This window comes from Propithecus coquereli, unplaced genomic scaffold (genome assembly GCF_000956105.1).
Source record: "Propithecus coquereli isolate 6110/MARCELLA unplaced genomic scaffold, Pcoq_1.0 Scaffold68, whole genome shotgun sequence".
NCBI classification, from domain to species: Eukaryota; Metazoa; Chordata; class Mammalia; order Primates; family Indriidae; genus Propithecus; species Propithecus coquereli.
In genome coordinates, this window is record NW_012152840.1 from 5,313,091 (window position 1) to 5,327,169 (window position 14,079).

A 14,079-nucleotide genomic window follows, 5' to 3' on the forward strand; every position below is an offset into this window, starting at 1 on the left:
TCATTCTGGTGAAAACAGGTGAGATTTTTTTTCTTTGTTTAGATGTGTGAGGTGAATCGCAAAACTCATTTCATCAGTCAGATCTTGAGAATGACGTGAGACCCTTTCCAATTGAAATTATTGTCTTACAAATGAATTTAAAATTTTTAAAATCTTTTTTTGCTTTAATTTGAATTATAAATGGTCTTGCCACTTCCATGTACCAGTTTTCAACTTGATTCAGTACATAGTGAATCTGCTTTGCATATTTTCTTATTTTTTCACTCTTCTCATATTAGTATCTCTTTATAACACAGTTTAATACCAATAAACCCTGAGGCAGTGACTTGTGTTTATTGTCTATTATTGGGCTGGGGGTGGTTGCAGAGCTGCAGAAAGCCTTCTGAAGAAAGTGAAGACGCTGTTTGGAGAGTCCAGGGGGAAAAGTGAAGAAATGGAGAATGATCTCCGGGAGAAACTGGCTGACTACAAAAACAAAGTCCATGATGCTTGGGACCTATTGAGAGAAGCCACAGATAAAATCAGAGAAGCTAATCGCCTGTCTACGGCAAACCAGAAAAACATGACTGCTTTGGAGGTAAGCCATAGGGACACTTTCATCATAATCTCAGGGTGGGGGACAGTCTTGAGCATGGCTGACCTAGTCAAGTTGATGCACATTCACCAAGGCCGAGAATGACAATTCCGAACAAAGACATCTAAGAAGCAGAACAGGGAATGATTCTCTCTCTCTCTTTTTTTTTTTCCTTAATGACCATTGCCCACCAAATAAAATTTAGATAACTTAAAATATTGAAGATTTTTAAGGACAGTATGATACAGTGGAAGAAGCTCTCTATTGGGAGTCAGGGGACCTTGGTCTCAATGACAACTGTGCCACTGACTAAAGTGCAAATTGAGCAAGTCATTAACATCTCTAAGCTTCAGTTCCCCACCTCTACAATGAGTACATTGTACTAGAGCATATATAATATTTTCAAGTACTAATATCATAAGATTTTGCGATTTATCCAACATAATCCACAAACCTGGTTCAGAGATCTGGTGCCAAAAATCATAGAAGTTCCCCACATTTTTAAATCGAGAGACCAGAGCTTGGGAAAATTTCGATTCCCCTTTTACTTTTCAATGTATTCTATGCAAATGGTATCTTAAAAGGGATCAATATGAACAGATCAGGTCTGGGTTATGTTCCCTCTTTTTCCTCACTAATGAGATATTGCTCTCCTCTAAAAATTGTGGGTAATCTCTATCTTTTTCAGAGTGCTGGTGGGTCTACAACTAAAACAGATTCCTCCATTATTTTTTTTCTTTTCAGTTTATTCCTTAATCTTTGTATGGTAAATGATCCCTTTTCTAAGAGTAAATTCAGCACATATGACATCACAAACTTGTATTTGGTATTTAAAGCCCAACAACTTTCTCCCCAAAAACAAACCTACCTTTGCTGTTCCAGATCTGAATCCAACAGCAGAACTATATCTCTTCTAACATACAATTTCACCTTCAACAATAACTCAACACTCTCTGGCATATATTATGTTCTCAGAAATGTTTGTTGAATGGCAATGATGGTTGAATAAAACAAACCAGGATTTTTTTTATCCACTCATTTTTCTCCATTTTCCTTTCAAATACGAAGTAAAAGGCTGAATTACATTTTTTAAAATATTTTATTTCTGGGCCCCTCTTATGGGACTTAGCCTGATCATTCTAGTAGAAGATTGAAGAGGCTCACTTTTTTCTTAACTGATGCACCTAATCTCAACCAATTTGGAGTCTACTGGCATGCTAGCAGTATTGCAGAAAAAGCACAGTCTTGTGAGGCAGGATGCGGGGCCACCAGCCTATCACAGGATCCAGCATGATTCATCCTGCTCCATGACACACCAGCCGTGTGACTAACCCGAAGGGGCACCTCTCCGTTTTATGGCAACAGTTTAAGAAATTAAAATTACCTGTGTGGAAAGCATAATAAGCATTTGAGAAGTATTTCAATAAGAGTTATACAGCACAGTAAATAGTGCCTTCAGCTTTTAGAGATGTTTAAAACCTGGAGCCATCATTCTTGGGCACCCCTACAAATGCCAAGAGTTTATGTAGTCAGTATTGAAGTTCTAAGTGGTTCTTTCTGTATTTTCATTTTATATGCCGTGCTTAACTAAAGGCTCCTTAAAACTTACTGAAGAAAATAGATAAACTAACTAAATTACATGAATAAGGGATAGATTATTTAAGGTTGCATAGGTCTATCAAGGTTAATGCCAGATTGACTGGAAAAAAGGAATTGCCTGGAGCGTTTGTTAAACAGACATGTCCCACAGTCTTTTACTGAGACAGTCTGAGCAGGCTGGTGAGGCATTTGACCCAGAGTCCACATTCTGAAACCCTCCCTGGGTTAATCTGATGCCCATACAGGTTTGAGAACAATTGATATGTTGTACCCATTTAATTGAATAGTGAGCTGTTTTTTAAATAAATGACTTTATTGTGTCTGTGCCCACAAAGAAGATGATATAATTGAGACCTAACACAAATGTTTTTTTATTTCATGATGGTAAGTGTATAATTTTATTATTAAAAATGTTTATCAAGCCCCTACTCGATTCAGGAAGTATACTAAACACAGACATTGATTATATCAAACACTGATCTTCATGATGTAGTTCTTGGAGCAGCAGCAGCAGCATAACATAGAAACTTGTAAAAAATGCAAATTCTCAGGCCCCACTCCCCAACTATCAACTCAGAAACTCTGAGAGTAGAGCCCAGCAACCTGTGTTTTAAAGTCCCTTCAGTGATACAGATGCATCATTAAACTTGAGTGCCATTTTAACATATGAAAAAGACCCAAACTCTGTAAAATAGTTTAAAGAGCTTTATTTGGAACCAGCCAGCCTAGAGTACATGGCCTCAAGAAGTCCTGAGAAAATGTGTCCATGGGAGCTAGGTTACAGTTTGGTTTTATACATTCATGGAGATAGGAATTACACATAAGACCCTAAGTGAATATGTTGAGGGAATATATTGCTTTGGCCTAAAAAGGCAGGACATCTCTAAGGGGTGGAGTGGGGGTGTCTTATAATTGTAGGTGGGTTTAAAAATTCTTTCATTTGTAATTGGTTAAAGAAATGAAGCTTTGTCTAAAGGCAAGGAGTGTTTTAAGACAAGGATGTCTGTTGATTAGACAAGAAGGGAATGCAAAGAAAATAAAGGATAAATTGCTACTAAAGGATAGACAGGAAGACAGCTTTTGCAGGTTCCTGAAGAATCCACCACACACATTGGAAACAAACCAAAAAAAAGGCGTTCAACTTGCAGAGCTCTGGAAAAAATTAAGATGTAATTAATTAGAAGTTAAACGTAGAAATATAATCAACCTTGATATCCAAACACAATCATTTAACAGTTATGCTTATGCCATATTTTTGAGTGATAATTCTCTCTATACTTAAATATTTCTTTTTGTTCCTTAAACACTCGAAGCTTCCTATCTTAGGCATTTTATAGATTACATCATCCTCTATCCATTCCTTCTCTGTATTTATTTTTATAGCACTCATCTCATCATTACTTAAAAATATATTATACATTAATTTATCTCCATTTTCTTCTTCCTCCAGACAAGCCATGAGGAACATATCTTCTTCCTCATGTATCCCCAGAGGCTAGAACAGTGTCTGGTATGAAGGCAACACAAATGTTCTTTCAATGAATAAGTAAAGTTCCATAAAGCACACACAAATAAATGTTACTTCTATATATTTGGGAGTTCCAGATTTTCATCTTTCCTCAGTTCAAAGCTATTTGCCATCAGTATCTAATCTGAAAATTAGCCACCTCTAAAATTTCTTTAGTCTCTCAATCATCATGATCATCATTTCTGCTTTAGCATGAAAGAACACATTTTGATCTTTGCATGACAATTGACTTTTTAAAGTGACTCAGTCAGAGCTTTTACAAAAGATTCTAATTCACTACTTTATTAAAATCAAAATATGTGTAGCTCTTCACTTAACACACATGTGGAAATATTCCCCTCCCTTCCATTGGTGCAGCATTTTAAATTACCTTGATTCATTAATACAAACAAGCCTTAGTGGAAAAAAAGATTTTGAATTTCTGTGCATGCTGTACTTTAAATGAGTTCATAAGAAAGCTAAGGGCTAAAATTGCCAATTATGTAAAAGAATGTCAGACTCTTGGAAGATATGACTTGTAACCAGGGACATCAGGACTGCTCCTACATTTGTTGCCTGTGAAGAGCAAGTGACATAACAAAACTTCCCCCGAATTAGTCAGTGATGGGATCAGCCAGATGAGCCAAATGTCACCAGCACAGGTCCCAGAAATGGACTCCATTTTCATTTATTTATTCAAAAATATTATTGAGAGAATTCTTCTAAGTACTAGAAGTAATGGTATATAAGATTGTTTTTATGGGATTTGTTATAGTGAGGGAGATAGTCACTAAACAAAAAGACAAGCATATAATATGGTAATAATGTTTGGAAGCCTGGGCTGGCATACATAATAAATGATTTATTGATATATAATACACGATAAGTTCCATGATATTACATGATACAATCGATATGTTGTCCTTCATCAGCAATGTATAGTTCAATAGGCTGCGCTTTTCCACTATTCCCTGTACATGCATCTGTGATGCATTGGTATCCCTGATTTTCATTAAATAATCTGTGCTTTTAGCAAATCCCAGAAAATGTGATTGAGATGGATCAATCTATATTAAAAAAAATAAATAATATTATCTATGGTTGTGTAGTTTATGGCCACCCTATAGAATATAATTTAGATAAATGAGTGCCAAGAAGAACAAAATAAGGTAATAATAATAATGATTAACAGTTACAGAGCTGCTGTTTGTCCAGCAGTGTTCTAAGCCAAGTTTTCTCTAATTTTACCATGCATATCAGTCCCCTGGCTTTCTCGTTAAAATGTAGATTCTGAGTCAATAGTTCCCAAGAAGAGATTGATATTGTGCATTTCTAACAGGCTTCCAGGGGATGCCAATACTGTTGGTGAATGGGCCAGATTTTGAGTGAGGGACTGAGAATTTTACAAGAGGCTAAATTACTTGCTCAAGCTTTCAAAGCGTGGGTGAGTGAGCAGACTGGGATCCCAATCTAAGCAGGCTGGCACCTGAATGCAGCTTTGAATCACTCTGCCCTAGTATATAGAGGATGATTGGGATAGGAATGGATGCTATTTTAGATAGGCGGCCAGGGAAGTGACCATGAGCAGAGGACGGAGGGAAGAAGCAAGCCAAAAACAGGAAGAGCACATGGTGGAAGGGACTGCAAGTGCAAGGCTCAGAGGCAGGAACTAGATGTATGTACCTGACAACATACTGAAGTGGCTGGTGAAGAGAAGGAAAGAAGAGTATGAATTAGCACTATCCTGGTGCAAATAAGAAATGTGATTTCTATAATAGCAGCAACAGCATTTTCATTGTCTGAGACCCAAGATCTATCCTACTATTAGTTAGATCGAGTTTTAAATCTTAACTACACTGTACCAACTATGTGACCTCAGGTAAATCATTTAATGTCATAGTCCATTTGGGCTGCTATAATAAAATACCAAAAATTGGGTGGCTTAGAAACAATCAAAATTTATTTCTCACAATTCTGGAGGCTGGGAAATCTAAGATCAAGGTGATAGCAGATTTGGTGTGCTGAGAGCCCACTTTCTTGTTTATAGACACCATGTGTTCATTGTGTCCTCACATGTGGAAGGGTGAATGAGCTCCCTCAGTTCTCATGTATAGTGGTAGTAATCCCATTTATGAAGTCTCTACCTCATGGCCTAATCACCTCCCAAAGACCCCAGCTCCTAATACTATAACCTTGGGACTTAGGATTTCAACATAGGAATTTTGGGGGGACACAAACATTCAGACCACAGCACCAAATTTATTCAATTCCCTATTCATTTAAAAGGTGGCAAATATAGGACTAGAGGTAGTTATAATAAAATGAGAAAGCTTATAAACTGCCTGACACATATTGAGATCTAAATGAGTATAAATTAACATTATTATTTATACAAAAACATAAGTGGTCTAAGCTTAAAATTATAATCGATGCAGTTAAATCTATAGGTAAAATGGTGATTGGAAGAGTATGAATGAGTCAGAAATATAAAGAATAAAATAGCCAAAGGTATGCTCCAAACGGAGAAACAGCAATATTTCTCTCTCATCGATTTTACTCTTCTAGGTCGGAATGAGTTTCACGTAGTTTTAAGACAAGCTGTAAGTTCCAAAGAAAAATTAGAATCTACTCTTTTCTTATGAAACAGTCCGTTAGCTTTATTCTTGCCTATTATAGTTTCTCTTTTTCTTGAGGAGTACTTCCCCTAAGTTCCCTTTAAAATCCCACTTTTTTAATTTTACAGAACTCTCATTGAGTAAATCTGTTTTATGTGTATGCTCACAAAGTACTCATTTGTATATAGAGCCTGGAATTCAATATGGAGTTCCATGTAATTCAGTGCACTACCACCTGTCCCATAGTATATATTTGGCACTTATATTTTAGTTAAAAATGGATGTTCCATTTTGCTTTAAAAATTGTTTTAATCCCTCAGCTACTATCACATAATTTTTCTTTGCTTGGATGACTTTCTCATAATGGGAAGGAGAAATTACCTGAATAGGGCTCTAAATAGAATAACTGTGGGAGTACTGACTAGCTGGGTAGTTTATATCACTCTCATCTAGCTACATTGTCAATACGATGTACTGTGTTTGTGAAGCTTTTGTTCAGACAGCTCAGGAAAGTCAGGAATACAAGGGCTTGATTGGGTTTTACCCAAATGGGATTTTGATGTCTTGTTCATATCATACTACAGAAAAAGAAGGAGGCTGTTGAAAGTGGCAAACGGCAAATTGAGAACACTTTAAAAGAGGGCAATGACATACTCGATGAAGCCAACCGTCTTGTAGATGAAATCAACTCAGTCATAGACGTGAGTATTTGGTAGAACCCAAAGTTAAAAGAGAGATGATAATGACAGGCTTTAACAAATGGGAACCAATGAGAAATCTCAGTAATATGAGCAAATGCTAATATTTGTTTTCTTGTGGAGATAAAATTATGTTTGCATTGTTCTATTGTAACACTGCCTACCTATTGGTGACAATTAGAACTTCATTTTATTGTCCCACTCAACACAAATCTGTTTTTATTCCATAGTGATGAAGGCATTTCTTTTTCCTAGAGCAGCACTTAAACAATCTGCTTCAATATTTATATAACATTAGTTAAAAGAGAAATTTAAATCTATAAACAAGCTTTTAACATATTGTCTATTGCATTACACAGAGTGATATATGGTAATAGAAATGCAAATGGTCTAAAGATCCTAATGACTATCGTTTATGCATTTATACCTATGAAGTAGCATTTTTAGAAAGATAGGTTCTTCTGGCCTCATGAATTTCCTAATCTCTTTATTAAATAATGGTTTTTATTCTAAATTCTCTTTTTGCTATGTTAGTAAATTTGAAGTTTCATTAAAAAAACCCCTAAGCATGTATAATTAATTCTCATAGAGAAATTAGTAAGAAGAAGTTTAGATTCACTTGTTTAAAATGCCCTCTCTTTTCTATATATCAGTATGTTGAAGATATTCAAACTAAATTGCCACCTATGTCTGAAGAACTTAAAGATAAAATAGATGACCTCTCCCAAGAAATAAAGGACAGGAAGCTTGCTGAGAAGGTGTCCCAGGCTGAGAGCCATGCGGCTCAGTTGAATGACTCATCTGCTGTCCTCGATGGGTATGTCATTTGTTGTTGGAAATGTCTGTGTATTTGGACACTTGTTCAAAAGTTTTGACTAGCAGAACTGGTAGAGAATCACTTTCAAATTTTGATTTCTATAATTATGAACATACTAGCTACATGGCCTTTCTGTGGAAGGGCCTAATTAGGAGAGTCTGGGCCAAGCTCTACTGGAGCAGCATCAGAAGTGTGAGTTAAAAGTAGATTCAAATACGGCTTGGTGGGAAGTGAACATAGCCCTAAGCTACAGTTAGAAAAAAATATTTTCTGTTCTTTATTGGGAAGCACAGCAGTTGCCTTATTAGCATTTTAAATAACATACATATAAACACATTTTGCTTCAAAGTTCAGTTTTATATTTCTAATGGAATCAAAACAATTTATTGTTAAAAGGGTAGCTTTTGAAAATGTGTCACATACATAGCCTTTAAATCTTTTTTTCTCTTTTAAACTCCAGGGAGACACTATGTACAGCCCTGTGAAATAATAGCTCACTCTAGCTGGGATTATTACATAGGCCAGACGAGGGAGGGGTAAGAGGGAAGGGTATGTTTGACTTGTAAACAGCCCTCTAGGTATAACTGATATGCTTCCCCTACAATTTTGGGATTGTCATAATAAATAGAAGTGCTCTTAGCCCCAGGAATAATTTTCCCAAATAAATCTACACCACATGCAAGGCTATGTTCCCATACTTAATATTAATTATTACAGAGGAAAATATTAATTTTTAAAGATCCTAGGAATTATATGCACAATTCATTTCGTAACAAACTTTTGCCACTTTATAGGGAAGGTGGTAGATGGAACAGTAAGCTAAAAGTCAGCAGAGCCAGATTCCAAGTCCTTAATTAGGGACATGTTGGTCAAGTGACCTGAAGCAAGCCATTTAACCTGAGATTCATTTATCCTCCCCTTGGAAGTACACCTGCCTCAGGAAATTTTGTGAAATTAATTACAGTACTGTAGAACAACAAGTGCTCTGAAACCTATAGTATGCTCCAGAAATAATGTAAAGGATTATCTCTCTGCACACACTTGCCTGTACACATGAATGCAGAGACTTTTGGAGGATGCTATGGATATTTAACATATGTATTTCGTAGCTCAATTATTTAGAGATATGAGTTTAAGTTAAAAACTACAACACAATACAATAAGTGAATATCTCACTATGATTTGGAATTATCATAATTATATTGACCACAATCATTTGAAAGACGTGTTTGTTATAATTAAGTTGTTCTTCACTGGAGTACCATTGAGTGCTCTAACATTTGTTTCTTGGGTCATCCCAACAGAATTCTTAATGAGGCTAAAAACATCTCCTTCAATGCCACTGCAGCCTTCAAAGCCTACAGCAATATTAAGGACTATATTGATGAAGCTGAGAAAGTTGCCAGAGAAGCCAAAGGTCTTGCGCATGAAGCTACAAAACAGGTAAGAAACAAATAATATGTGCGCTGAGAATGGAGATCAACCTTTTTGAATACCTAAACCAAATTTTTCAAATTTAAGTGAGCTCTGGAAAATATTAGTAAATCAGTGTATTTGTTTTGAATTATATTTGAAAGCCTCTTTTAAATTTTATCCAAAAATTCTCAGTATGCTATTATTGTACCAGAACTCTTTTCTCAGTCATCTACTACTTACCACTGTCAGGATCTTGAAATTATAGCAGAGACCAAGGAGGTTTGTGCGACCAACTCACAAAATAAAAATAGGCAAGGAGAACACTCTAGACATGGAAATTTATCACTATTTATGCCAAATGTCATCAGTTAAAAAAAAAAAGTGCCCTGAAAATTAACACCATTACTTATAATCACATACAAGTTGGTTATATGTGAAGTTTGACTGTAAAAATTCACATTTTGCAAAATACATCAGATCATATGCTGCTAAACTATACCATTTTTATGAATGGAAAATCTCTTAAACTTTGGTTGTATTCATTGTTGAAAAACATTTGGAACCAATTTTTTAGAGTTTTAGGATGCCAAGTTATATCACATTATTTGAATATTTTCAATAGTGATGAATTTCCATTCTTTATATGTAGGGCCACATTTTGTAAATAAGTTGTGTGATAAACCTTGGTAATACTATTTTAGGTTAAAAAAAAATCTTATAGGGAGCATGCTGTGAGTTAAAATGTTCATAACCATCATTTACTCCTTTTGCTTCACACAGAATTTTGCAAATACATCAGAATTTTGTGGGGTGAGGGAAAGTCTGATTAGACATTTGACTATGAGTGAAATATACATAAATAATGATGTTAAAGAAACAGATTAATATTCTCTTTGGTTTGGTATTGGGCAAAAATGCTTTCTTGGATTTCAGGAATATTAGAGATATTTACCACAGTCTTAGGAGGTTAATTTTGTGGTTGTAATGAAAGCATCGTGTTCTGTAAGCAATTACTGCTGTTTTTGGCTTTTTGGAATGGGTTCTGATAAGGCCATATGTTCTGTTTACTTCTTATACAAAATAGTGGCATGATCATTGCAAAAGCTTTCCTATGCTCGGTTATCCTTTCACAATGAACCTATTTTTCAAATTTAAACTAAATTTTAATCCATCTTCTTCTAGGTAATTTTTTATAATTTAAAGACCCTAATTTCCAATTTCACCATTTTCATTTAAACTGTTTTATTGGATGATCATTTTCAGCCTCTAGCACAGTACCTGGCAAATAGTAGGTACTCATGAATGAATGAATGAATGAATGAATGAATTTCATTATAATTGACACCTTTCATGCTATTTACAATCTTTTGTACCAATAAAAATTTTGCTATTGTCATTGCTTCATCCTTATAAATTTCTTCTAACATTTTATGTTAAAGAGCTATTTAATTTCACTCAAATTTAAAACATCACTTTACACTTAGGAAACTCTAATTTTTATGCAGACATGAAGTATTCACTTACTGCTCCTTACCACCGATGCTTATACATGGTAGACTACCAACCTCAAACGTAGAGCTTTGGTGAGCTGTAATGCATTACAACATGTCCGCTCTTATTATTATTCCTTATCTCTTTCATTAACCATGTAAAAATAATTAAGTGTCTGAAAAATGACAAGATAAGTGCTAAAAAGAATCACTGATTTATTAAATGGCTATCAGAAAATACAAAGGGGGCTGATTTGTCCCAGAAAGTTTGCTGGAATGTGTTTCATGAACAGAATATATAATGCTTTAATTTTAATAGGTTATTATAATATAGTTCTGTAAATATATTTGCCAAATATTAAGTTGAGCAATTACCTAGATAGGATTAATCTCCTATATAAATATAAGATCTGATATTATTGCTAGAGCTATAAACACAGAAGGATGAGATTGTTTATTATTTACCAATGAAGGAATTCAAAGAATAACAATATAGAAGAATCCTCTACTCATTTGAGTCTAACCCTACAAAGAAGGAATAATGTTTTCAATAAATTAAAAGAAAAAAACAAAGAAACAAATTGGGCATTTTCAGGAGGAAATAAAAAAGAACAATTAAAGAAACAATATAACAACCAATTACCACTGTGAAGAAAATGGAGGTGAGATAATTTGAGAACAAAAAAAGCATTGAAAATACCATAAGAAGAGAAATAAATGAATGGTAGAAATAACCTGTAAGCATGATTAAGACAGCATTTTAAAAACAACTTCACTTTTTAAAATTTACTTAAGTCTACCTATTTGCAAACACAGATAATTAAGAATGGAATTAAAAGGAAAATATGAGTGAAAAGAAAGTTGATCCCTTATAAGCTAGAGGAGACTGCATACAATTTAAGTTTGTAGTGTAGTATTCTTATGTAAAGAGTAACAACTACTTGTCTTGCACTGATAATTTCTTTAAATCTCAGGATGAAATATTATTTTAAGAATGTAAACATTATGAAAAAGTATTATTTTTCTATTAGTGTTGGGTGAGAAAGAAACTATAAACATTTGTTTTTCCATACAACCTCCAAGAGAACATCTCATTTAGGACCTGTCTGTTGGGTGCAAGGAAAAGGAGAAAGAAAATAGGTCACGTCTTAGAAAATGAAGTACAAAGATCCAGTCCTTTTCTTTCTAATGTTAATTGCATGGATCCCATTTTAAAAAGACCCCAAAACAAATGAGAGTTAAGAATTAAACCTTTTAAAAAAATTTTCCAGGTCATAGGTGAACTTGAAACCTACATTATCTACCAGATCAGATTTCACAAGTTGGTGAACAAATAGATTTCATATGCTGTTGGACCCTTGGAATGGCCACTAGAGACAATAGGCACACTTCCAGTGGCAATAGGGTTTGAGGACCTCCACTGGAAAGGTCTTAGATGCTGTACACTTCAAACTGGTCTATTGAAACAGCAAACAAACAGGAGAAGGCTAATGTGGAATGAATTCTGTAGTTCAGGTTCTTAAAGACAATGAAGAATCGTCACACAACTATCATTACACATTCTTTACCTGATCTGAAATGTCATTTTCCTTCCTTTCACCCATTTCTCCTTCTTTCTCTAAGTCAATGAAATGTGCTAGTTTGGTTTCTATACTTTGATGTGGAAAATTTAGGCAGTTTTCAACTCTTCTAGATAACTTGCATTAAAAAAAAAAATGAATCACACTTTCACTTCCCTTGGCAACTCAAGATTTTCTTTCTTCTGTCTCTCTTCACCTTGCAGTCACTGTCATTGTCTGAAACTTTCTGTCTCTGTCTCTCTCTCATACACACAACCACACAATGTTGCTTAATACTCTCTAATCCTGAATCTTCTTTCTCAGTTTGTCTCAGTGTTTGTTTAGTTAGATCTTCGTTAGGAATGAGTATTAAAAATTGAGAAAAACTTACACTGCCTGTATTAGTCAGAGTTTTCTAGAGAAACAGAACTAGTAGAAGACAGGAGAGATAGACAGATGATTGATAGATAGATATAAAAGGAAATTTATTATGAGGAATTGGTTTACGTGATTATAGAGGCTGAGGAGTCCCACAGTCTGCCACCAGCTGGAGACCCACAAAAGCCGATGAGGCAGTGCAGTTCGAGTTCAAAGGCCTGAGAACCAGAGGAGCTGGTGGTGTAAATCCCAGACCAAGAGCCAGGGTAGAGGAGATGAGATGTCCCAACTCAATCTAAGGCGGGAAAAAAAGGGCGAATTCCTCCTTTCTTTGTCTTTTGTTCTGTTCAGACCCTCAACAGACTGGGTGATGGGCAGTCATATTGGAGAGGGCAATCTATTGTACTTTCATCCAGAAACACCCTCACAGACACACCCAGAAATAATGTTTAATCTGGGCACCAATGACCAGTCGACACATAAACTTCACCATCACACTGGCCTCAACTCCAGTACACAATGAGGTCTTTGTATATTCTCCAAATTCAAATTCTCTCACTTGCTACAATTACTCATATTTCTTGGGACTCATCATTCTAAAAATCTTTGGCAAGGTCTTTCTCAGGCATTTCTAGGAAAAATAACATAAATTACAGAAGAAAGTGAGGACAGTTAGAAAGTATTTCATTTTCTCATAGGAACAATAATAGTGGACAGTAAAGAACAGTGCTGGGTAGGCAAGATGTAAGCTTTAGGCAGATGGAAGAAAAGGGTGGAAGCCTAGGAAAAAGGATGTTATACAGGAGGAGAATATTTCTGAAGATTAAGCAGTCTTAAAGCATTGGACTCTTATATCCCAATAAATACATGATCTACTCTTATAAGTAACTTTTCAGTGTTTAATTCCTAATATGAAGAGAATGAAAAGCCTATAGAAACTTCAAAAGGAGTTTTTCCTGCTTTAGGGTCAAGTGTCTAAGAAAAAACCTAGATTTTTGAAAATTTACTCTCATGTGGCAGATCAGTGAGGGGGAAAAACCCTGACAGGAAGTGCTGAACAACTATAAAATACACTATAAAACACACTTCATTTACTGTAAAATACACTGCATTCATTGAACTACTATAAAATACACTTCAAAAGGAATGTCAACAAAATCAAAGAACATGGATATTAAAGAGATGAAAGTGAACAAAAAAATAGTAAATGTGTACAAATCTAAGTAAACATTGTGAAAACCATAATAAAAATGTGTGACATTAAAAGTAGACATAAAATACAAGAAACTAATAATATGGGAAATGGGGCAGGTAGTCAGTTAAAAATTTTTAAGGTCTTTGAATTTTAGGGAGGAAGGTAAAATGCAGTTACCTTTAATCTTTGTTAAGTATAGGTATTAAGCATTGAGGAAAATTATAGAAGAAT

At 34.9% G+C, this 14,079-nt stretch overlaps 1 protein-coding gene across 1 annotated transcript in view; it reads left to right on the top strand.

The window, feature by feature from the left end:
- LAMA2 (laminin, alpha 2) overlaps positions 1-14,079 on the top strand; it is a 551,451-nt gene that overhangs the window by 409,139 nt on the left and 128,233 nt on the right. Inside the window, exons 33-36 of the mRNA XM_012660792.1 lie at positions 367-577; positions 6,880-6,996; positions 7,647-7,810; positions 9,115-9,253. Of these exons, the coding sequence (XP_012516246.1) occupies positions 367-577; positions 6,880-6,996; positions 7,647-7,810; positions 9,115-9,253 (631 nt within the window). The remainder of the gene's footprint in view (positions 1-366; positions 578-6,879; positions 6,997-7,646; positions 7,811-9,114; positions 9,254-14,079) is intronic.